Source organism: Salarias fasciatus, chromosome 2 (assembly GCF_902148845.1).
Source record: "Salarias fasciatus chromosome 2, fSalaFa1.1, whole genome shotgun sequence".
Taxonomy (NCBI): domain Eukaryota; kingdom Metazoa; phylum Chordata; class Actinopteri; order Blenniiformes; family Blenniidae; genus Salarias; species Salarias fasciatus.
The window spans coordinates 32,092,594-32,119,076 of record NC_043746.1 but is presented as its reverse complement, the minus strand read 5'-3'; the positions used below and the strand labels follow the sequence as shown (position 1 = coordinate 32,119,076).

General features: G+C 43.0%; 1 protein-coding gene across 1 annotated transcript; it reads left to right on the top strand.

Annotated features, from left to right (window-relative positions):
• The first annotated feature begins 1,799 nt into the window (after positions 1-1,799).
• On the top strand, positions 1,800-26,483 carry LOC115402806 (gastrula zinc finger protein XlCGF49.1-like). Its single transcript, XM_030111373.1, has 2 exons — positions 1,800-1,993; positions 25,673-26,483. Exons 1-2 carry the CDS (start codon positions 1,822-1,824, stop codon positions 26,245-26,247), a joined length of 747 nt encoding a protein of 248 aa, XP_029967233.1. The 5' UTR covers positions 1,800-1,821; the 3' UTR covers positions 26,248-26,483.

Below are 26,483 nucleotides of genomic sequence, written 5' to 3'. Positions count from 1 at the left end.
GGACAAATTAAAAAGAGGTCTAAGTCTATCTAATCTCATAAGTTACTATTGGGCTGCCAATGTGCACAAAATGATATCATGGTTTACATCTCCTCAATCTATTTGGTGCCAGAGTGAGTCAGTGTCCTGCTCCTCATCATTGTTAGCTCTAACATGTAGCACTTCACCCATCCCTACGTCAAATTTCACCTCCAACCTCGTAGTTCTTGCAAATCTAAAAATTTGGGCACAAATAAGACGTCACTTTGGATGGCTCACCCTTCCTCTTGCAATCCCCATCTGTCGTAACCACTTATTTATTCCAGCAAAGACAGACCCACGATTCACTGCTTTAGAACACAAAGGGCTACGCAGTTTGGGAGATCTTTACATTGACGATTCATTTGAAAGCTTCGATCAATTAATCTCTGCCTTTAACCTACATAGATCAGACTTCTTCCGGTACTTCCAGCTGCGGGACTTTGCAAAAACGTACGCCACATCATTCCTACATATTCCAAGACCCACTGGAATAGACCTGGCTCTTAAAGCTAAAACCCTAACAAAAGATCACGTCTCCTTATGGTACAAGTTATTTTTTTTTTGACTAATGACAATATTGTTAATAAGATAAAATTAAAGTGGGAATCAGAACTTCAGTTGAGTTTTTCCGAGACCTTATGGGCGGGGGCTATAAAAAACGTTAACTCGTCATCCAGCTGTGCGAGACTCTCTCTAATACAATTTAAAATCCTCTACAGGTTACATTACAGTAAAGAAAAACTCTCGAGACTCTACCCGGGCGAAATTGATGAAAAATGTAATAGATGTTCACAGGCTCCATGTAATCTTACCCACATGTTTTGGTCTTGTCCCAAATTGTCTAAATTCTGGCAACATTTCTTTAAAATAATTTCATAAGTACTGGGAAAAAAACGTAATCCCATCTCCGCATATCGCTATTTTCAGCAGACCTCCAGACAACCTTCATATCACAACCATTCAGAATAATGTTATAGCCTTCACCTCTCTGGTTGCCCGCAGAAGAATTCTTTTATTATGGAAGTCCCCTCAGCCACCATCTATTAAAGTTTGGCTACATGACATTTTATCTCTTCTGAAACTTGAGAAGATCAGGTTTTTTCTTAGAGTTTCATCAGACAGGTTCTACACTCATTGGAGACCACAATTCAACTATTTTGATAAGTTACCAGCACTGGAAATTTCTCTGCAAAGACCACTGTATGATTACATCTGAGTTGTCCCCCTTGCAGCGGGCCGCCAGTAGCGGATAGTGACCCCCAAGATTTGTTTACCCTGAAACACTCCAGCATAGTTTGTTTATTTTGATGCCAAGGAGTAGGCAGCCATCGACCATAGTATTGATTTTGTTCATCCAGCACAACCACCCGTCCTTTTTTTTGTTGTTGTTTTGTCTTCTGTATGTTTAATTATTTTGTCTTCCCATCCCCAAAGTAACTCTTCAATTATTTAAAAGGATCATATTGTTGGGGTAGGGAGAGGGTTTGTTCATTGTTTGTTCATCTATGTTCTTTTAATTTTGTAAAACGATCTGTGTAAACTACACAATCAACAAATCAATATGTGATGAGATAAAAACAGAAGATTAGATAAAAGTAAATTAAAGACAAAAAGGAATAAAAACAAAGAGTAAACATTGACATAACAACATGGAGATAGTGATATAAGCGGTAGCTAAAGTGAACGATTGTTGTGCGACGCTCAAGGGGCGTGGCTGTAGTGTGACGTCATCAGCAGGCGCAGGACCCCGGCCGCTGTGTTGCTGTGTCTCCCAGAGGAAATATCTCCTCCACAGCAGCAATGGCTGCAATCCAGGCTTTGAGAGAGTTTATCAACGAGCGACTGACGGCTGCTGCTGGAGAAATCTTCACCGCGTTTGAACAAACTATCGTCCAGTACCAAGAGGAGCTCGACCGACAGAACAGGCTGCTGGAAATCACCTTTAACCCGCCAAAGAAGTTCCACGGGACAGGTAAACCCTCCAACACTTGTATGAATCACAGCGTGGGCACACGGTGGAAGTTTATTCAGAGGGTCCGGGTTTTTATCACTCCTCTTTGTTACGCGGAGCTGAACTGGTTTTGTGACTTCATACGTGTGTGGATATCTGTAAGGTTCTCTGAGAGCTCTGTTGACGTGCTTTCATGTTTAGAGTAAGATTGATTTTCTGAGTGTGAATCCAGCAAGAAAGTTAGTCTCTCAGTCCCTGGCCTCATGACTCTGATCCTGTTCGAGAGCACGGAGCGAAACACACTTTATCCAAGGTGTGTGCCGTCAGATCTTATATATTTTAACTTTGTTTTTCTTATTTAAAGATGAACAGTTAAACAGACCGTCACAACTTACATCAGAGATCCCACAGTACTCTGTGTGTCACACTTGATCACGTTTTGGAGATTGCTGGGCTAAGAAGAGCTTCCCCTTTTCCTGATGCACACTCAGATTATAAGTTATAAAATATACGTGATGTAACTGGTTCCCAATATCTATAATGGTGTCCACAGACCGGACATGTTTTGGAGCCAGCGTCTTTCATGGCTTTCTTGCTGGCTGCCATAAAGAATTTAGACTAGAATAGAATAGAAACTTTATTGTCTGTCCCCAATGGTGACAGAAATTCTCCTTTGACAGGCTCACAAACACATTCACACATTCCCATCAAGACACATTTACACAATAAAGAATAAATAAATAAATACAGTGTTTAAAAGTGTTAGAAGTGTGCAATGTATCATTTAAAGTTGTTCAGGATGGTTACAGCAGATGGAATGAAATATTTTTTATAAGTGTTTTTCCGGGCCAGTGGGACTTTGCATCTTCTTGCCTGATGGCAGTAGCTGGAATAACCAGTGAAGGGGATGGGAGGGGTCTTCTGTGTTCAGAGTGGCCTTCCTGATCACAGAGCGGTCGTACAGTTCAGACAGCGGAGTGTGTAGTGAACCACATATTTCACTGGCCTGATGTATTATACGGGAGAGTCTGGTTTTGTGTTTGATGGTGAGCAAGCTGAACCAGGATGTGATGTTGAATGTGAGAATGGGTTTAATGAGAAAGTGTCCTTCTTGTTGATACCTCCCCCCACCAGGGGATGGAATGTGGAGGATATTTTAACCCTGGAGATTATTCTGGATAATTTCTCCTAAAACATTAAAATAAGGGGACAGCCCAAGCATTTTTTAATGCATTTTACTCCATCCTCCACACATGTATATGCATAAATCCAAGCATGTATTTCAATATATATGCATACAAATACAGTTACTGTGTGTGTGTGTGTGTGTGTGTGTGTGTGTGTATTTTGAATTCAACAACAACCGTTCTCACATACCTGTTGGTGTTCCCATAACTTGAAATCCAAAGATAGTCTGAATTTAAAAAACAAAAAAAACCCCAAAAACATCTCATTCTGGCTCACATAGGAGAGATGGTCTGTTTGCTGGACAAATATCCCGACACAGTTCCAGTCCACATGGTCCTTCATGATTAAATGTACCATACAGCCTTGTGGAGGAAGAAGGTTGAGCTGATGTGAGAGAAGATAAGTGAATCCATCACAGAGAAAAAGTTGATCCTTAAAAAAGTAATCATTCATCTACCAGATGTCAAGCAGCACATCAAGCTGCAATGTCATGATTTAATGCCGTTTTCGAAATTTGAATGGAAATGACCAACGTCAACTCTTCAGTTCCTGTGTTTCTTTATTTCAGCTGTGGAATTAATGTCACTAACTATTCATCTTACTTTGGTGTCCCTCCAGAGCTCCAACAGGATCATGACTGGAGAGAGGATCAGCTCTTTGAACAGGAAACAAACTGCTATCTCGAGCAAGGAGAACCAGAACCTCCACAGATCAAAGAGGAACAAGAAGAACCAGGACTTCTACAGTCTGAGAACCATGAGGAACCAGAACCTCCACAGATCAAAGAGGAACAAGAAGAACCAGAACTTCTACAGTTTAAAGAGAACCACGAGGAACCAGAACCTCCACAGATCAAAGAGGAACAGGAAGAACCAGGTCAAAGTTACAACCAACAGAGTAAGTTGACAATTCGTTTCACAACTCACAGAAGTTGGATTGTTGTGTAACATGTGAGGAAAGTCTCAGTCAACACAGTGATGTGTTGGTCCACATCATTCACCAACATCGCTGTAGGGTGAATGGTGCAGGACAGGGGGGACAGACAGAGAGGCCGTGTTCCCGCCAAAGATATTTGGCTCAACCTAACTGACGTAGCAGCCCGTGGTGGAGCCGGGAGCGACAGTGTGAACACGTTTTTCATGTTGGGTCGACCTATTTTTGGGAGGAGCCGGGGCCGCTTTGAGGAGGAGGTTCGAGGTTGACCCCGGCTCGATGTAGATGCAGTGAGAACACGGTCACTCCCTGGGTCGAGCCGACTTTCCTCATTTGCTGCACTTTTGTCCGTGTGAGGCTTCGGTAGTGCACGACACGTAACTCCATTGTGGGGACGTCGTTTCCTGTTATTCTGAGCGCGAACATCCAGCATGGCGGAAGCAACCGTGGGCAGACCCGGAGTTTCAGCGAAACAAGCCTTTTTCCTGGCCGAAAATTTTTTCAATCAATTTTTTAATTGATCGTGGGAGTCTCTTTAATTGACTCATGTGAAGGCACTGATCCTGGACTGGTTTCACCTGGCTTGATGAATCCGTGCGTTCTCATCCTGGCTTGGTTTTTTGTGCAGCCCATATTGGATTGGATGAGCCTGGCTCAGTTATTTATCCTGGATTTATGAATCCTACTTTTGTGCAACAGGCTGCTGGTGATGTCTTGAGCTTCTTGATAAGCTGTTATATTGGTGTCAGTATTGACTATGTTTACATGCAGCTAAAATTCGGGTTCAGGTCAATATCTGGGTTTCTGAAACATTAGGAAAACCCCGTTTACATGCTGTAACAGACAGAGAGTTACCCCGTTTACAAGTCAGCGCATTCAATCGGGATCTCCCTTTCCAAACCACGGCGCACGTCATGCTGTTCTCAAAACAAAACAGCTCTGACCGGAGCGGCTTTGTGTTGCCAGATTGGGTGCAGTTTCCTCCAAAGCAAGCTTCTTTATTAAACACGTTGGATGGGTTGATGAAATGATTATGTGTTTATGACGTGTTTTTTTTATCATACAAATACGGTTTTAACGTGCATTTTCAACCAAGATGGAGGTTTGGGCTGCTTTCTATGAGTTTCAGATTTTTTTACGGTCTAGATCGACAGATCTGGCAACCTCCTCCACTGGACTGCAGAGGCAGACGCTGCTGCAGTGACTCCGTTCTGTAGACAGAACGCAGACAGAACGGTTGTTCTGTTGTTCATGATTTTTCTGAAGGCCATACAAATCGCCGACTTTCAGAAGGAAGCATGTGCGACGTGCGCGCTCAAAATAACAGTTCGTATCGTGCGTCACGGAAGCCTCACACGGACAAAAGTGTGGTGAGTTTCGCGCCTACTCGTTGCTGGACTCAAAAGACCATGATTCATTGTGGATGGGAGCATGTGCAGAGCCAAAAACAATGTCCCTTAACTCGATATCTGTTTACACGGCGGCACTTTCGAGTTCGAAAAGGAGTAACCCAGCGGTCTTTATCGGGTTTTACATATCTCGAAAATGAGCTTTTCCGGGTTTTGGCGGGTGTTTACATGGCCACACGCTACTGGGTTTCGAGTTTGAAAAGGGTTTGAAAAGGGTTATTGGCTGCATGTAAACGTACTGATTGTTAAGTACTGAAGTGACATTGATTTTGGATTGTGTATGCTCTGTAGGGCATAAGTGTGCAAAACATTTTTTTTTGGCCGTGGTTGTTATAGTGTTGCAGTTTCAGAAACATGATAAAAGGTTTCCATGTTTGTTCAAAGTCTGCCAGTTTGTCCTTTAAAATAAATCAAATATTTTCAAAATAAAGTAGGAAGTAGAACATCTCTGAAGATACAAGTCTCTGACTCTGTGCAACTCCATTTCTTTCCAACGATCACATGTTGCATCTGTGACTGAGGCTGCGGTATTGGCTGCCATTTTACTTTCTGATAGATCAGGGTAACCTTGAGGCTGATTAGAAGGTGTCCTGCCATCATGAATATGAAGATATACGCATCTTCGACATCCTCGCATAAAAAAGCTGTTAGGCACAGGACTTTCCTCTTGTTTGAAGCGTCCATTGTGTAGCCCGCAGGAAACGTACGTTTAGTGAAGTGCTGGATCTCCCAAACCAGCATTCCTCGGTGAAAAAATCTTGTCAATAGGGTGTTCCAGATTGACATCATGGTCATGAGGCTTTCCGCAGCGATCGCCATGTTGAGGACCACCCAACAACAGTCAACAGATTGTCTGTTACTCATCGTCACCCATGCATGATTAGAGTAGTCCAGACTAGGGTTGGGCGATAATTTATTGTTACCGGTTTACCGCCAAAAAAAGTTCCCCCGGTAAATGGATTCATCGCCGCTCGCTTCTGTGTTGTTGCTGGCTGCTTCCGCGCTAGGTATCCTGATCAGGATAGCAGATCTTTTTATCAGGCTCAGAGAGCTTCTGCATTGAGGCTTGACAGGCTGCCTTCATTACTGATGCTATGATGCAGCCAGTGTGAAAAGTGTACCATAACTATGACTTTGACTGATTTTACGTGGTTGCTTTGTCTGCTTTGGCCTCTTCACTAGAGATGTTGATATCTAGAGTCCGACAGTGCTCAATTAATGATGGTCTGTTTATACCACAGCACACGTCAGACCACAAATCAGTCAATGTTTTTGGAAACTGAGGTTCACTGACTTTTAGTTTGAACTGGACATTGAACGGTGCAGACACGGTCAGGACTGCTGATTTCCTACCCAGTGCATTCAGTGAATTCAAAAATACCTGCTGCTCATTCTGTGAGCGCTCTGGAACATCACGTGACATGAGCACTGGGACATTTTTCGATGACTGAGGAGTTTCTGACAGAGTCCTGACACTGAATGCAGCCTCAGAGAAACGTCTTCTGCGAGTCCGTGAAGATGAAAAGTCCATTTCAGACACAGGTGCTGGGGCAACATCCCTCACACCACCAGGAAGTAGCCTGTAAGCTTTTGTCTGTGTGACAGTTCTCGATTGCTGGGTGCATGTGGCTCCAAGCCCAGCCTTGCAGTCACAGTTAGCCGTCATCACTGCTCTGTCCTTGTCCAAGGGGAAGTGGGCGAACTTCTGATGCTCTGGGAATGGTGAACCTGAAAAAGGTAGAAGTTTGTTATTGCAGTCGAAGTTAATGAACATTCAAAAAAAGACAAAAATGAATCTGAAAAAAATAAAACATTTGAAATAATTTGTAGAACTAATAGGATTTGTACATTGTTCCTGTTAGTTTCAGTCAGCGTGACGTTCCACTTTCCATTTTAGAGAAAAAAGGCTCAAGAAATCATATTGTAGGGGGCAGTGCCCTATAAATATTAGACATAGCGGCCTACACTGCGCTGGGATGTAAGATGGCATAAACTGGTGGTGTCAGGCCTGTGGTGACTCGGGCTGAACGATTTGGGAAAATAATGTAATTGCGATTTTTTTTCCCTAATATTGCGATTGCGATTTTATTATTTTAACTTCTTTTCCCCCCAAAAAAGCCATAAATATTTGTTTAAAATATGACCAACACAACATGAAATCTGTTTAGTGTAAAATGTTCTGTCCATTTGTATGAATAAAATTATAAGATTTACAACTTTAAATAAATGGGATTTTTATTTAAATGCTCCAAGAAACATAAGAACAAGCACTTTGTAAAAACTGTACAAAATCCACCATCTTGACAAAAAATATATAAAATAATAGGCATCTATCTCACTGCTCCCAAAGCAGTAGTAACATTTTATACAACTGAAGCATAGAATTTGACTCAATTTGAAAAATATTTTGTAGAATCTGAATAAAGTTATAAATAAAAAAACAAATGCACTTTTAGATTAGGCAAAAAAATAAACCAAACCAGTGCGTAACGGTACTGGAGCTCGGCATTTTCGCTTTGCAGGCGTCATATAAGAGGCACAGTAAATTTTTTTCAAGTGTTGGAACAAATTTGTTGTGTTACCTCTGGTTGTGGCAATGGAGGCACAACACGCTCTGCTCAATACTTGATGTTGCGCTGCATTGTTTTTTTTAAATCCGAAATAATCCCACACAACTGATGTGCTGTTCCTCCTCGGGACGAATGTCTCAGTAGTTTCTGAGGAGCCAGAGGCCACTGCGCAAAGCAAAGGGCAGCGGATGTTGGTGAATCCGTCACGGCGCTTCTCTCGCTTCTGTTTCTTCTTCTTCTTTGGAGCAATGGCGGGTGGCGACCAACAACTTAGGTGCATACCGCCACCTACTGTATCTCTTGGTGACTGCGCCTCAGGTTACCGCTTCCATTTGTGTCACGTGATTACATTTTAATCGCGCACGTTGCGATTGACAAATCGCGTTTTATCATATCGCAGCATTATTGCAAATGCAATTAATCGTTCAGCCCTAGTGGTGACAGTGGTAAGCTAACAGTTTTTTTTTTTTAAACTAACAGACTAGAACTTGTGCAGCGTCACGATTTGCTAGCTTACGTGTGCTTTCATACTTCTTGACATGTTTACATGCTGCTTTTGTAGCAAACCTTGCTAACATTGAGAGGCTGTGTTCTGCATGTGTTTTCCAGTGTGTTGGTGTCGACTGCTAAAGGACATTTTGTACGTATGCTGCTTTTAAAGCTCATTTCTACCGTGTACACAGCGTGCACCAACCTCCTCACAGTGGAGCCGTTGTTACAGATTGAAAATGCGCCACTTCGCTGTGTTAGCGCCAGTTTCAAACGGTAAAAGATCTCATACATCATTTGAAAGAGCATATAGTTGAGGGAAGGGCTGTATCATGGCCTGTAAGTGATTGTAAAAATCTTCAGTAAAAAATCGTCCTTTACTGCACACATGTCACGCATACAGAGAGAATGTTCTGAGGAAAACATAAGTGATATGTCCAGGGAACAGGTGTCTCCGTCTCCCAGCACTGTAACGTCATGTGAGGATGCTTCCCAGAACGCTGAGTCAGCAACCAGTGAAAGCTGTGAAATCCCACAGAATTTTAATGAGACCTTTCTCAGGAGTATTTGTTTATTCTATCTAAAGTTGAAAGGGCAGCTGCTCCTCCCTGCTTCAACAACACAGACTATAGTTGAAGAGATGCAAAACGTGCATGAGTTAGGACAGGATTTCACTATAAGTAAACTTAGGTCACTTTTAAAAGATTACATGAGTCTGACAGATTCTGAGAGATTGACAGAGTCTGTCACCAAAATTTGTGATTGTGTAAGAGAATCAGATCTATTCTCTGCCTGCCATCAGGGGCCACTCAGAACAACCTATTCAAGAGCTCAAACATTCAAAAATTTGTTTGAAAAGATTGAACCCAAAAAATAATATGAGGGACTGATGAGAATATGACAACAAGATATGGTCACTGTATTCCAGTGAAGCAAACATTGAAGACTTTATTACAATCAGAGTTGTAGAACAAAACAGTGCCCAACAGTGTCTTGACATCATAATTCAAGAATATTTGGAGTCAAGGCAGTGTTTGTTCCAGGAGTGTAAATTAAAACCAAAACATCTTTGTTTGCGACACTATCCGGCGCTGATTTTGAAGTTTGGCCCCCTTTACGACTGTAGACGATGCAACTTGAGAATAAGCGCAGCTACTTTAAGAGATGTGCCAGACATCTGAAAAACTTTAAAAATGTCTGTCTGAGAGACATCAGATGTTTCAGGCCTATGTTTCAGTGGGGACAGGAAGCAGTCAGCCACTGCTTGTCAAAGGCAGCTGTACATTTGATGCCAACCTTTACAGTGAAACAGTTAAACAAGCAGTGAGCGAATTTGGTTTTTCAGGAAACTACACGATTGTCTCCACAGAAATCCAGTATGAAGGAACAATGTACAAAAAAGGGCATTTCCTTGTGTCCAAAAATGATGAGACTGTGGAGTTAAGAGAGCGTCTCATTATTTTAATCAAAAATGATGCAAAGGTTTATTTTGTGACGGACATACATAAAGCTGACTGTTATTCTGAATACCATCTCTATGTGTGAAAAAAGACTGTGTGATATTGCAGTGTCTTGAAATCAGTGACTTGGCAGATTTTTATCCTTTAAAGGATAAGTACGGTTTGAACAGTTTTCACGTTGTTTATAGAAGGAAGTATAACAATATCCTCACCCAGAAGGCTTTTCTGATCCGAACACTGCTTCGGGAGAAATTTAGATCCAAACCTGAGCGGCGCACATCCGCATGCGTCTAGCAGATGAGCCATCGGTAATGCCGCTCCTAAAACGGCTTTAATTGTCCAAAAACTCATTAGTTTCACCAATATTTCCTCATGGTCGGCTCACGCCACTCCTCCACGACAGCCCGGTGTCGAGATTGTCTTATATGCAGATATATGTTCCATTTGAATTTACTACTTGGCGCAGTTAAGAAGTGCAGTACAGTGGTTTGGCCAGGAGGGAGAGTGTGGGGGTGGGGGGGTGTTGGCGAGCGTAATAACAACTCTGACGTCGGAGTGGGGGGAAGAGGGAGGGAGGGAGAGAGCGCATACCTGGAGTATCTGATGGGACACAGGGCAGGTTTTTTTTTTTTTTTTTTTTCCCCCCTCTCCGTTTACCCCGGGCGCTGCAGAATTTAACGCCGGCGGGGCGCCCGGACTGAAAAGGTCTGGCGGAGACCCTGATCTGTATCTCTATGTCTAGGCGGAAGTGTGACGTAAACAGGAGCTTACGGAAGCCGCAGTGTTTTGTGTTTTTTTGACTGCCAATGTTAACGCATGTTTCTGATCCCTGATCTTAGAATAAACATCCTCACGCTGCCAAACGCCTCTGGACTTCTTTCAAGCATATTAGAGATAAATGTTGTGGTTGTTTTGTTGACCTCTGAACTGAAAGCTTTGTTTACGGCTGCTGCGCCATGTGCAGTACGGCTCATTGTTTCCGGGGCAACCTGAGGCTACACACGGTGCTTTTTTTTTTCCCAGTTTAGCGTAAAATGGATGAATATCTGTCGGATGACGATGTTGTGGACGAGAACTTTGAATATGAAGAGTGTCCTTACAGTTTCGAACCAGAATATACAGATGAAGAGCTCATCGAAAGGCGAGCACAGAGGCAAAGAGAAGAACAGCTGCCAGAGAGCAACAAACCGCTGCACGTCTGCGAATAGACATCAGGTACAGGGGTGTCCCGATCCGATATTGAGATTGGATATTGGTCCGATATCAGCCAAAAAACGAGTATCGGATTTTATCGGATTGAATCTAAAATCTCCAATATAAGCGCCCCGTTAAGCCGTCCATTTTCCGCTCCAGCACTTCTGTCCAGAGGTGACTCTGGTTCACATTCTCAAACAGTAGGTGGCAGTAATGCACCTTAACGTTGGTGCCGTCTGCCACAAACGCCAAAGAAGAAGAGCACCCGGATCCAGCCCACCTGATCACAACACCACCGCCTCTGTGTGTGCAGTACTGTAGGAGCAGGAAGTCGCCGTGTGGCAGTATTTTACCGTGAACTCGGACAGAGACGCTGCAGCTGAGTGCGACACTTGTCATGCAGAAGGTTCCCATGGTGGCAGAGAACCCGGGAAGTTTAATACGACCAACCTCATTGCACGTTTGAAGTATGTTTTTTTTAGTGAAGACTAAGAGCCAGTCAGTGAACCTGGAGCTGTGAACTATGAAGTTTGATCAGGTGGACGGTGGACAGTATTGTGTTGATTTTGTTGTTTTTATCCTCGCCTTCAGTTCCCACCATTTACTGACAGTAAAAAATAACTGAAGAGGACTGGAATTGTTTGCACTTTAAAAGTATAATTTGGTTTTATTGGAGTCATTTAGGTTATTTTTCAGCTTATTCTAATGTATTTATTTTCTTCTTTTATTCATCTGTAGAGCACTGCAGGTATTATGTTGAAGGTTAAAATGTTTGTAACCAATCGGTTAATAATAAATGGGTCAGTTTTTCTCATACCTGCTGTTGCTGACTGCTGTTCTCTGTGTAACATCACTTGATCAAGCCTTTTCCAACATTCCACATTAAAAAATAAGTAAAGTATGTATGATTCACGCTGATATCGTATCGGACCGATATCGGTATCGGCCAAAACTCAAGGTTGCAATATCGGTATCGTATCGGAAGTGAAAAAGTTGTATCGGGACATCCCTAATCAGGTATCAGGTATAATAGGTATCAGAAGCATGCGTTAGCATCGGCAGTCGAAAAAACACACACACAACACTGCGGCTTCCGTAGCTCCCGCTTACGTCACACTACCGCCTCGACATATAGATATCTAGATGTAGGTGTCTAGATACGCGTGCACTTCTTAACTGCACCAAGTAGTAAATTCAAATGGAACATATATCTGTATATATGACAATCTCGACACCGGGCTGTCGTGGAGGAGTGGCGTGAGCCGACCATGAGGAAATATTGGTGAAACTAATGAGTTTTTGGACGATTAAAGCTGTTTTAGGAGCTGCGTTACCGATGGCCCATCTGCTAGATCAGGGGTTTTCAAAGTGCGGAATAGCAAGCCTCCCCAGATAGAAGTCAAAAAGATGGTGGCCCCCCTTTACCCGCTTACTCATATCGTCTGAGCGGGGGGGGGGGGGGGGGGGGTCCTTAAATTCTCTTAGCGATTCTCATTGAGTGAGATTGAGTGACGCCAGACTGGAAGGCTCAAAACAAACTACATGCCTGTGCCTGTCTGGTCCAGCTCTGCAGCTCTGTCACTCACACAGTCTGTGTGTGTCTGCTGTTAGCTGATGGAGGTTGCCAGATCTGCCCCAAATATAATGTTAATTCCATCTTACAATAGAAAGCAGTCCAAACAATTTCTTGTTGTTTGAATTTCCTACAATGAGTAAACCTGTACCTGTATGAGTAAGTAACCCCTGTTCTAATGCATATAATGATTAGATCGCGTTGTCATATATTCTACCAGAAGAATTACAAAAAACAATGTGAAGGCAAAAACACAACACAGATTTTGTTTTGAAATCACTGATTTAGGAATACGTATCTACTTTCCATCTGGCACCGACTTGTTTCTGTTCAGACTGAAGCAGCAGGGCTCCGGAGTGAGGGAAAATAGGGTCCTTGCTGAAAGTTTCCGGTCCGCGGCTCTGTGGCGGCGCCTGAGCAGACCGCAGCCGCACTGTGAGTCCATGCGCGGAGAGCATGGTGCGACGTCACGCACACAGCAGAACTGATAAGCAGAATCGTTAAGGAGACAGACAAATAATACCCTCTAGCGCCCCCCAGGGGAGGCGCGCCTCACACTTTGAAAACCGCTGTGCTAGACACATGCGGATGTGCGCCGCTCGATTTTTGATCTAAATTTCTCCCGAAGCAGTGTTCGGATCAGAAAAGCATTCTGGGTGAGTATATTGTTGTACTTCATTCTATAAACAACGTGAAAAACTGTTCAAACCGTACTTATCTTTTAAAGGATAGAAGAAAAAAAAAGGATAAGAAACCAAGTCATTCCACTGAAGTAGGGATGCACATGGTTAACTGTTTAACCGTTAACTGATAACAGGAACTTTGACCAATTAATATTATCTTTTTTTTTTTTTTTTTTTTTAAACTCCAGCTGGAGCCTCATGCGTCTTCATGCAGCTGGCATTATATTACAGATAATAATAATAATAATAATAATAATAATAATGCATTGGTTTTATATCGCGTTTTTCAGGACACTCAAAGACACTTTACATTGCATTATTCATTCTCTCCATACTGGGTGGGTGGTAAGCTACTGCTGTAGCCACAGCTGCCCTGGGGCAGACTGACAGAAGCGAGGCTGCCAATCTGCGCCATCGGCCCCTCCGACCACCAGATATCAATAGCGGCGCTGCAAACGACACCTTAAGTCAGGGGTGGGGAATCCTGGTCCTGGAGGGCCGCAAACCTGCATGTTTTCCATGTCTCCCTGCTTCAACACACCTGAATCGAATCAAGATTCATGGCCAAGTCCAGCAGAAAGCCAGATAACGAGCCTCATTGCCAATCAGCTGTGTTGAAGCAGGGAGACCATGGAAAACATGCAGGGCTGCGGCCCTCCCAGGACCAAGGGTCCCCACCCCTGCCTAAGTCACTGATTAATTCCAGTTGCCTTCTGTTGTTCAGTAGGGGAGGGTGCTCACTTTGGCGCATTTAAGCATGAGCACAAATCACATTATACTGAATTTATTTTTTTATTCCAGACACGCCGGGGGTCGTTTTGGGCTCATTCTGGGCTCAGCTTCGGTACTACGGACTGTTTATCTGCTCCTTTATTACAGATTATTTAGAGATTAAGCGCATTAAGCACATACATTGTCAGTACGTTATCATTAGGGACCGAGCCCTCCAGGCAAGGTGGCCACAGGCCACCTTGCCTGGAGGGCAAGGTCTTTATTGTTCTTCGTTCGTTTCTTCGTTATTATACTGACCTCGTATATAAACGCAAATTTGACCCCCTAAACATGCACGAAAACTCACCAAATTTGGCACGCACATCCGGACCGGCGAAACATTTTGTAAAATCCAAAAACGAACACCATCGGCTCTCTAGCGCCACCTAGATCCCAAAAAACGTCTAAAACTGTCGCTACGGCCCGCAGGAATGTCGCAGACAGATCAAACCAACGTTGACGCGTTTGTCTCATCGAGATCTAAAATTCACGTGCTGACACCCCTGACCTAAATCCAACAGGAAGTCCGCTATTTCCCTTTCAATGTAAAATTTTGCTCAAAATCATTCCTCACGAAAAAATTATCTCCTCCGAGACCGTTTGTCATACAGACGTAAGAGTCACTTGAAGTGATAGAGGACAATTTTCTCTACAAAAGTTGTGAACAACTTTGTCAGAAGTCTAACGGTGTGGATTTTATTACCGTTCAAAGTTGGAAGTCTGAAATCCTGCCTTGCTCCAGCCCTCATCCGTTATAATGGGGAAAAAAGGAAAAAAGTCGCCTTTTTTCAGCACCTCGAACAAGTGGCGACGGCAGCTAAACCGTGACTCCTATCAACAAACCGAGCACACGCAAAGTTTCACCAGGTTCTCCCGAACAAGATGATGTAACATAAGTGGGGAAAATATCATGTATCTGTAAGTTTTCACAGGTATGAAAAGGTGTGCACGCTGCATTTTTTTTGGCTCTTAGTTACAATGGAGCCGGATGGGGAAAAATCTCGCACTTCTCACAAACTGAGGCCTCTACGGTCCAAACTAAAAGTCTGACTGCTTTGAAATCCTCACCAACTGAAAGAGAACTAATTTTCCTATCAAACGTGATATTTTTTGTTCAGTTTTGCCAAACAGGAAAGGAACAAGGACAGTTGTTTCCCAAACAGAAGCTTTTATATTCTCCTCTCTCCACTCTAACTGAAATGACCATATATGGGCGTACAGTGCAGTTACACAGCTGACAGCAGCTGTCAATCAAACTCTGACACTCGGTGCCTTAAGTGACTGTCAAAAGCAGATGGGAGAAGCTAACAGCTCCATGTTAGTGGATGGGAGATGCTAACTACTCCATGTTAGTGGATGGGAGATGCTAACAACTCCATTTTAGTGGATAGGAGATGCTAACTACTCCATGTTAGTGGATGGGGGATGCTAGCAACTCCATGTCAGTGGATGGGAGATGCAAACAACTCCATGTTAGTGGATGGGAGATGCTAACTACTCCATGTTAGTGGATGACAGATGCTAAGAGCTACATGTTAGTGGATGGGAGATGCTAACAACTCCATGTCAGTGGATGGGAGATGCTAACAACTCCATGTTAGTGGATGGGAGATGCTAACTACTCCATGTTAGTGGATGACAGATGCTAACAGCTACTTGTTAGTGGATGGGACATGCTAACAAGTCCACAATTACAGATGCTAACAGCTACATGTTAGTGGATGGGAGATGCTAACAACTCCATGTTAGTGGATGGGAGATGCTAACTGCTCCATGTTAGTGGATGACAGATGCTAAGAGCTACATGTTAGTGGATGGGAGATGCTAACAACTCCATGTCAGTGGATGGCAGATGTTAACAGCTACATGTTAGTGGATGGGACATGCTAACAACTCCATGTCAGTAGATGACAGATGTTAACAGCTACATGTTAGTGGATGGGACATGCTAACAACTCCATGTTAGTGGATGACCGTTGCTAACAAATCCATGTTATTGGATGGGACATGCTAACAACTCCATGTTACTGGATGACTGATGCTAACAGGTCCATGTTAGAGGATTGGACTTGCTAACATCTCCATGTTAGTGGATGGGAGCGACTAGATAGTTTCACTTCTGTCGGCAGACCTTCTCCTCCCTCCAGACAGTCTGTTCTCTCTGTCCACGAGTTTTTCTCTCTCTGTGTCTTTCAGTGGAGCCATCAGGCTGGAGCTCCGTCTACCGCCACTTTTACCGTCATGTTTTGTTTGCTGTGGCGCTCTGGCGCATGCTGGTGCGACCTGCGTGCAACGCGGTCACAATTTCTGGCTGCTGCGCGGATCGGTCCTCGCGGACCCTAGCGGACAGGAATTCATGATGATTTTTACAACACGCTGACCAATGCGCAACCCACACCCACGCGGACATGTGAAGCATAGACGGGTGGTTATTAACCGGTTAAAGGGCGTCGGTTATCGATCATTAAAAAAAAATTCAAAATGTGCATCCCTACACACACACACACACACCCTGCACAACATCTTTTCCATATGATTATGAGCCTTGATGGGAGAAAACAAACAGAACAAAAAAACTTTTCTTGATGCATGTTATTTTCCTAACTGTACCAGATATGTCTGAATTGGAACCAACATTTTTGAGGAGTGCCATCAATGAGGTCCTACCTAACCTGGCAGAGATGTCCAAAAATATTTTGGAGGAGAGCTTGCAGTCCCTTGGGATCAAGACTAGTGACGATTTCAAGTTTCTTCAGGAGAGTGACTTATTGACAGCTTTGAGGCCCATTCAAGCCAGAAAATTGCTTGCTGCTTGGAAGTTGAGAGGTAAGTATAATAGCACTGGATGGAGTTAGTGCGCAAAAAAAATTAAACGTCCTCATAGTGCGTGTGTGCGTCTGTGTTTGTGCAGGACAAAGTGATGAAGGTAGCAGTGAATCTCGTCTCCTACCAGCACCTCCACCATCCATGAACTACGCCTCACCCAGCAGTTCAGCTTCGTCTTCTGCCATCAGCTGCCAAAGCCCTGCTGTTGACTGGATGGATACATACCAGGTTCCTTGGCGCCAATTTCCAGAAGAACTAATTCAGACTCTACAAAGGGAAAAACGTCCGACCCCTCGTCTGAGAAGAGAGATGGTCCGCATCGTTGCTTCAGATATGATGCAAAGAAATTCTTCAGTGAGTAAGAGAAACTTAACTGAAATTGCCAAAAGGATGGTGGCAAAGTATCCAAAATCTTTGCAAGACAACATAGAAGGAGATGTCATAGGCTCAGGCTATGACTCTCTGGTGAAACAACTTCAAAATAGAATAGAGAACATGAAGAGATCTACCACACCAAGAATAAGGAAAAGAAGGTGTCAGGCAGATGATTCTGATACAGGTGACGTCGCTCCAGAAAAACGAGCAGCGATCCAGGACACCTACGGGTGCATCAAGTGGGATGTAAAGTTTCTGCCTTTTGGAGAGACCCTGGAGAGTCAGCAAGAAAAGCAAGAAAAACTGAGGCAGATGTCCCAGCAAACCAATGCAAATCAGGAGGTGGTCAAACAACTAATGAGGGAAACGTTCTACACACAACGCAAACAAGTCAACCAAGGAAAAAATATAAAAGACCTCCTGGAAGGCTGGCCCTCTTGGTTCAGTGACCTTGGCATGGATGTGCATTTCAAAGAGCTGACAGGATTAGCACTGAAAGAAACTTTCCTACAGAATGTGGACAAGAAGGGGAAGCAGCTGCTGAACTTCTTCAGTACAGTTTGTGCGAGGAAGTCCAAGAAGTTCTTGCAGGCTGCCATGAAGGTGAAGATGTTAAGAGGTGCTGAGCTGAGCGGCTGCTCTGAAGATGTGAAGGAAATGGTCCTGCTGCTGATGGCCTATTTTGACGAAAGCGAGGAAAACATGCTTGCTAATGTGGAGGACAGCTGCTTGGCAGGACAAGTCCAGATAGACAAGCTCCCCTTAAGTCCTACCATTGTCGTCTGTGGTAAGTTAACTTCTTCGTGGTGTTTTTTCTTTTTTTCATGTTAATGTTACTCTGAACAGTATTAATCTGTCTGTCTGCTTGTCTGTGTGATTATGAATATGAATATACCAGTGTGTCTGTCAGCCTGTGTATGTCTGTAAGTCTTCCAGTGCTCAGAAGTGTTTCATGAGCATAACCATTTGTTTGTGTGTGATTTTCTTCCTTTTTTTTCAGGGCAGTCCTGCTTTAAGGCAACACGATTTATGCTGAGTGTAGACAGAGTCATTGTTCAGGAAAACATCCCCTCCTTTGTGTCGTCGTTGTGTTTGATGTTTGGAAGCTACTACAGTTTCAACATTCACTACCCGTCTGGTTTGGCATCCACCCTGGAGTTCCTGCAGAGGTGAGTTATTTTTCTCTTGAACTATCACAAAAAAAGCTCAAAAAAGTTGCTTGATCGACTATTTTATTGTTGTTTTGGAAGTTACTTTTTTATTAATGCATGTCTGTTTTTTCTTATCTTTTCAAAGATGCTTTTTCTCCATAAATCCTGAGAAGGGCACGAAAGTAGAGAAGAGCAGCAGCTCCTGTCTACACATGAACCCCAGAGTCCTCACTTTGATCCAAGACCTTTCGGATCATGAGTGGCGGGACATCTGAATACAGACTCAAGTAAGTATTTTCAGTAGTTTAATTTTTGGTTCTCAAAGGTGCATTAAGGAGTTTGCATGTTTCATGCAAAACAACGACCCCTACAGGCCTTGGGCGTAACTGCAGCTTAGTGAAACGTTCATACCTGTGACTCGCGTCCATGTACGTACACGGAAGAGGGGAACTCCTTCCTTGCTCTTTTAGTAGCGCTTGAGTAACCTTGAAGTGTCTTCTGCCTGGTGGGTCTGTGCTGGAGCTGTGGCAGTGCTAGAAGCCAGTCTTTTCTTACTTTCTGGAAGATCCATCTTCAATACTGCTCAGTTGTTGCTCGCTAAGCATCTGGCGGAGTAATGGCGGACAAAACGAAAGCTAAACAAATCAGGCCAGTATTACGTCATAATCTCTCAAATTCTCCCCCAAAAAATGCTGGTGCCGGACCGGCACTGTGACTTTCAAGTGACAATTTAGCGCTGTTAGAGGTACTAGCAATGAATATGTCAGGACACATTGTACACATCATTGAATATTTGTAACATATTTATGGTGGAAAATAAATATTTTTAAAGTTGAAAAACTCCTTAATGCACCTTTAAGTCAATAAAATATTATGCAACACAGTCAAGCTGTACAAAGGAATTAATAAACCGAACAATGTGTATGCTGAAGCCATAGATAAGTTATTGTTTTTGGTGATGCCCCAGTTAAATTAAAGTTTTCTTTAGGTGGCTTTGTCCTTTGAGCTTTAACAGTCAACATTACAGATAAAAATCTTTGAATTTTTTTTCGCGTGTGCATGTGTGCGTGCGTGTGTGTGCCTAGGACTGTCTCCCTCTGTGCTGATGAACCTTTGTGTGTCTAAGTCAGTGTACGTCTGTGAGCCTTCATGCATTCTTTATATATTTGTCTGTTTTTCTCCTGTTTCCAAAGATACTTTTCCTCCATCAACACAGAATGACAGAAGTCTAAAAGAGTTCCTAATTTGATCCCGTCCGTGGCAGCTCCCGTCTATACTTGAACCCCAGGCAACCTGATCCAAGGAAGATTCTTCATTTTGCTGAGTTCATTGAGCTTTCATTTCAAATGTTACAATGGAAAGTTGTGGACATGTTATAGATGACAGTTTGGTTGCACTTGATTTTATATGTACCCCGTTTACAAGTCAGCGCATATATATATATATATATATATATGTATATATATATATATGTATATATATATATATGTATATATATATATGTATGTATATATATATATATATATATATATATATATATATATATATATATATATTCAAGGTTGTGTGCCAGATGTTTTTGTTTTTCCCAAGAGATAAACGAAAGGAATACTTTATTCATTTGTTTAAAATTAAAGTGAACAAAATGCATACAACTGTTTGAAAACAGATTTTTGCTTACGTCTGTTGAAGTAATAAAACCTTGAAATGACAAGTTGTTATTATATTTGGTTTTTAAAAAAAGTATAATTGTTGCATACCATTCTCAGTTTTAATTGGTTCAAAGTCAAATATAAGCAGAAAGTGTTGGCATAAAATATAAAGGCAGTGTTGAGCCACATTTGCTTTCAGCCAACCATCCAGCTCAGTGCAAGTTGTTTTAATGGATGCCGTATCCTTTAATGTGCGATCAAACATCTTGCCCAGCTCTTAACTGGCTTCTCGGTGATGAAGGGATTGTTATTCCAGTGATGTGAAAGCGGAACTTGTCGTCCACTCTCAAGACCTGTTTCTGTCGCGGGCCAGGAAGCAGACAGGCAACATCTCTGCAGACCCCTCACACCCTGCACACAAACTCTTCAAGCTCCTCCAGTCCAGTAGGCGTTATAGAGCGAGACATGATAAAACCACCAGACACAGAGCCATAGCAGTCCAATTCCTTGCTTGTCATGCACAAACTTGGCCATTAAATCTAATTCTGACTCTGATTCTGATGGTAAAAGTGACAATTCCTTGGAGTCTGTGAGACACCTTACCATCCAGAGACTTCCAGTGGTGTGAAAAAGTATCTGAACCTTTTGGAATTTCTCACATTTCTGCATAAAATCACCATCAAATGTGATCTGATCTTTGTCAAAATCACACAGATGAAAAAAACAGTCTGCTTTAACTAAAACCACCCAAACATTTATAGGTTTTCATATTTTAATGAGGATAGCATGCAAACAATGACTACGTTTACATGTAGCTGATATATGTGTTCAGGTCAATATCTGGGTTTCTGAAACAGGAAAACCCCGTTTACATGCTTTAACAGACAGAGAGTTTCCCCGTTTACAAGTCAGCGCATTCAATCGGGATATCCTTTTCCAAACCACGGCGCACGTCATCGTGTTCTCAAAACGGCTCTGACCGGAGCGGCTTTGTGTTGCCAGATTGGGTGGGATTTCCACCAAAGCAAGCTTCTTTTTTGAACATGCTGGACGGGTTGATTAAATGATTGTGTTTATGACGTGTTTTTTTTAATCATACAAATACGGTTTTAACGTGCGTTTTCAACCGAGATGGAGGTTTGGGCTGCTTTCTACGAGTTTCAGATTTTTTACGGGCTAGATCGACAGATCTGGCAACCTCCTCCACTGGACTGCAGAGGCAGACGCTGCGGTGACTCCGTTCTGTAGACGGAACGCAGACAGAACGGTTGTTCTGTTGTACATGCTTTTTCTGAAGGCCATACAAATCACTGACTTTCAGAAGGAAGCATGTGCGACGTGCGCGCTCAGAATAACAGTTCATATTGTGTGTTACGGAAGCCTCACACGAACAAAAGTGTGGTGAGTTTCGCGCCTACTCATTGCTGGACTCAAAAGACCATGATTCATTGCGGATGGAGCATGCGCAGAGCCAAAAACAATGTCCCGTTTCTCGATATCTGTTTACACGGCGGCACTTTCGAGTTTGAGAAGGAGTACCCAGCGATCTTTATAGGGTTTTTAAAATCTCGAATATGAGCTTTTTTGGGTTTTTGTGGGTGTTTACATGGCCACGCGCTACTGGGTTTCGAGTTTGAAAAGGGTTTTTTGCTCCATGCAAACGTACTCAATAATGACAAAACGGAGAGGAAGAAGTAACTGAACCATCACATTTAATATTTTGTGCCCCCCCCCCCCCCCCCCCCCCCCCTTTGGCAGCAATAACTTCACCCAGACACTTCCTGTATCTGCAGATCAGTCTGGCACATTGGTCAGGACTAATCCTTCTTTACAAAACTGCTGTAGTTCAGTCAGATTCCTGGGATGTCTGGCATGAATCACTGTCTCGAGGTCATGCCACAGCATCTCAATGGGGTTCAAGTCTGGACTTAGACTTGGCCACTCCAGAACGTGTATTTTGTTGCATGTCTTTGACCCACAAATGATCTCCTGGCTGCAAGCAGGGCATGTTGTGAGCTCTGTGTCGTTTATCATAGTTCAGTTTTTGGTTTTGTCCGTAACTCTGTTCTCTCTCCTTCACTTTTCGCACATCAGCTCCCTTAGGATCGAGCTGACAAGGAACGACAGGAACAGTAGTACGTATCTTTCGCCCCATAAGCAGTTCTGTCGGACTATAACCATTTGCCAGAGGTGAGGCACGGTAAGCCATTAAAGCTAAGTAGGGGTCACTGGACTTCTTTAGTAAACTTTTGATAGTTCGAATAGCATGCTCCACCTCCCCATAACTCTGTGGGAAGTGAGGGCTGGATGTGACATGAGTAAAACTCCACATTTGAGCAAACCTCTGAAAAGCTTCACATGCAAATTTTAGACCATTATCTGAGCGTACAATGTCAGGAATACCATGTCTAGCAAATATAGATTTACAGTGGTCAACAACAGCTTCAGAAGTTGTACATGAAAGTTTGGCTACCTCAAGAAACCTTGCAAAATAGTCAACAATAGTGAGATACTGGTTTTTACCAAACTGAAACAGATCTAGACCTACTGTACACCATGGTCTAGAAGGAAACTCAGTTCCTAACATAGTCTCTGCAATGAACTCACTCACGGGCACATGTGTCACAGTTTTCAATGAGTTTTGTCCAATCTTTGCAAATCTTTGTCAAATCTTGACTTGAATGAAAACTTTTCAGGCGGCTTCACTTAGGGCCATTTTTTGGTCACTGCTTGTTAGTTAGCTCCGGCCTACCTTCACGATGCTAACTCTCGCCGACTCGCGTTATTTCAAGCTTTTGCAGTCTTTTGCTCTGGCGATTTACATTTGTCGGTTTTTCTCTCCTCTTTGCCGCATTTTTGGCTCACTTCTGACACCATGTTGTATCTACTGATTTATAGTTGAGGTCCGGTGTATGGAGAGAAGGGACGACACAGCCATGTTCAAACCGGAACTTTATTAACTTCTTCCAGGAAACATGTAGGGCACAAAGGTTCCCACTCCCAGCCTATCACTACATTACCCATCAGAACAGACTGCTGGAAATCATCTTTAAAGGAGTCAAATTATGCTATTTTTCAGTCACGTCATATAGGTCACAAACGCCCAAAAACATAGTATATAAGTTTGTTTGCCCCAAATTTGTCCTATGTTCGGAGTTTGAGCGTTCTAAAAAGTGGCTCTGAGGAGCCTTCTTCAGAACAGCCTGTTTTTGACAGCCTAATTTCCGTGATGAACTTGAACGCATCTGGCCACGCCCACCTCGTAAATTCTCTGTAGTTAAGAAAGCACCTTACAGGAAGTTACACTGGAAGTTTCAAAATAAAACACAATACACGACCTCACGGACGTAACCTTTTTCCTATATGTTGTTATTCCGCCGCCTCGGGAGGAGAGAATCAGCTCAACAGGGTCCCAAACAGTAGCGAACACGGAAATTAGGGCTGAACGATATGGGCAAAATTTCATATCACATCTCGATATCGATACGATATATTACAATGGATTCAGTGAAAGTTAAGCATTTTTCAGAAAAATAAAAACATCATAATACTAAAGGATGTAAAAAAAAAAAAAAATGCAGTTTTATTCATGAGAAGTCACTGCCTCTACCACCAAACTCGTTTGTACAGATTCTGCAGCCGCCCTCTGCCATCAGCTGTCAACCAGTAAACGAGGTTTGTGGTTGGCTGGCCTTACATGTGCATGGGCGAGCTCACATGCAGGGCAAGCAGGGGAAATCTTGATGTCGTTGATTTTGAGAAACTAATGTCCTGAATGTTCATATCCCGATATCGATATAACGATATATCGTTCAGCCCTAGTGGAAATTACTGTTTTTATATAGAATGAACCATACAAAAGGAACTATTGGATAATGAAAAACACTCATTTGAGATCAAAACATAAACCATGTAGTCATCCTTGCTGGAAGTCTATAAATTACAGATCAATGTGGCTGGACGAGCAGAGCGACCTTGCAGAAGCGAAATGAGGTGTGTTTTTTTGTTTTATTTTCTGTTTATAGCATGTGTTGTTCGTGTGATATCGAGAGCAGAGAGCCTCTTAGAGGAGCAGCCCTCTTCATCCGGACGGCGCTGCTGGTGTGTGTTGACTTTGGAGTGCGCCTCCGCTGGGCACCGGAGCTTTGCAGCTTCCCGGCGAGGAGAGGAGCGGCCCAGCGGCCCCGCTGGCTTCAGGACCAGCTTCTGTGGAGCAGCTCCGGGCCGTTTACCCAATCGGCCCCAACTCGGCTCCTGGAAGTCAGACGCCCGGGCGCCGTCACAGCCGCGGCCGACTCAAAGTGCCTCTCTGCTGGGGAGAGGAGCTCCGCTACGTTCCCATCCGAGCTAATTGTGGCTAAGTTAGCAAAAACTGTCAGCTGGTCAGCTGACCCACCTGAAGACGGTGGAGGAGCTGACTTTATGAAAACACTGGCGATGGATGAGAAAATACAGCCGAAATGAGCGACCTGTCCGGGGGCCGGCCAAAGGCTGGATTCTCTTCCGGGGGGGGGAGTGGTGTTCCTCTTCATGACGTCGAGAAGAGGAAGATTTCAGAACCGCGTGTTGGAGTGTATATTTTCTTAAAAGTGGAGCGCACAATTGAGGGAGGTGACTGAATTTTTCACTCCTGGGGGATCATACAGAGGCTCTGGGAGGCAATATGACTGTAAAGACCTTTTTAAAGTGAATTTTGCATAATATGACTCCTTGAAACCTCAAATCAAGTTACTCAGAACAAGTATGGAAAAGTCCGAATGAACACATGAATCTGACTCACGGGGGTTCTACACGTGCATATTCATGCATCCAAACATGTACTGTTTTTAAATATATATGTTTATTTCACTGTATAAATGTGTTGCTTGAAGGGCAATTTGATTTGCAGCAAACAGCAAATGATCACATTTAAACAACATATCAGAAAACAAGTATACACAGTGTGAGCAGAGTTGTCACAAGGGCAAAATTAACCACAATACCCAAAGAACAACACTGGTGAGAAAATGAAAGCCAAGAATACACTCATTAAATAAGTAAGTAAATGTCTATAAACATTCAGACCGATCCCACGTTGAAAAAAACCAAGTAAAATAATCACAGTGCATGCAGTTACTTCCTCTTCTCTGTGGTGTTTAAAGCCTTGATAGAAAGTGGCATGAAGGAGAGCTTGTATCTGTTTTAGTGACTGTGGGAACAGCTAGTCGGACAGCGGAAGGAAGCAGCCTGTACTCCAGATTAAGAGGATGACTTCGATCTTGATATTTTAATCAAGTATTTTTCTTTTACTCGTGTCTTTGAAAACACTTTTATGTGTCTTAAAGCACACAGTGTCACATCAGCAGTTGAATTCCAGTGTTTGTTTTAAAACTGGAACTGTGGAAATAATGTCACTAACTTTTTTCTTGTACTTTTTGTCCCTCCAGAGCTCCAACAGGATCATGACTGGAGAGAGGATCAGCTCTCTAAACAGGAGTCCAGCTGCTTTCTAGAGCGAGAACCAGAACCTCCACAGATCAAAGAGGAGCAAGAACAACTAGGTCAAAGTTCCAACCGACAGAGTATCAGAACTCACACAGGTGAGAAACCATATTCTTGTGAAACATGTGGGAAAAGTTTCAATAAACAGAGTGATTTGGTTTGCCATATGAGAACTCACACAGGTGAGAAGCCGTACTCTTGTGAAACATGTGGGAAAAGTTTCAGTCTCCGTAGTAGTGTTTTCAACCACGTGAAAACTCACACAGGTGAAAAGCCCTTTTCTTGTGAAACATGTGGGAAACGTTTCTTTCAAAAGGGTAATTTGTTGTGCCACTTAAGAATACACACAGGTGAGAAGCCATATTCTTGTGAAACATGTGGGAAAAGTTTCACTAAAAAGAGTGATTTGGTTCGCCATATGAGAATTCACACAGGTGAGAAGTCGTACTCTTGTTCTACATGTGGAAAACGTTTCAGTCGAAGCAGTAATTTGTTGGCCCACATGAGAACTCACAGGTGAGGAGCCGTTCTCTTATGAAACTCATTATTATATATTCCTATAGAATGAAGAACTTTGTGTTCTTCATCAAAACGAAGAAAAAAAGAATGTAACTCACACCAGATTGAACAAAATGATCAAATCCATGTTTTTGTAACCCAGTTGCACTGCGTGTCTGCTCTTTGCTGGGCGCCTCTCCACAAAACCTGCGTAGCTCTGCATTGTGTTTCTTGCTGTATTTTAGTGCAGGGTGTCAT

Bases quoted from the DNA above. Each gene is read 5' to 3' on its own strand.
- LOC115402806 (XM_030111373.1), top strand. From the start codon at position 1,822: ATGGCTGCAATCCAGGCTTTGAGAGAGTTTATCAACGAGCGACTGACG. The intron at 1,994-25,672 runs GTAAACCCTCCA...TTGTCCCTCCAG, and splicing joins AAAGAAGTTCCACGGGACAG to AGCTCCAACAGGATCATGAC.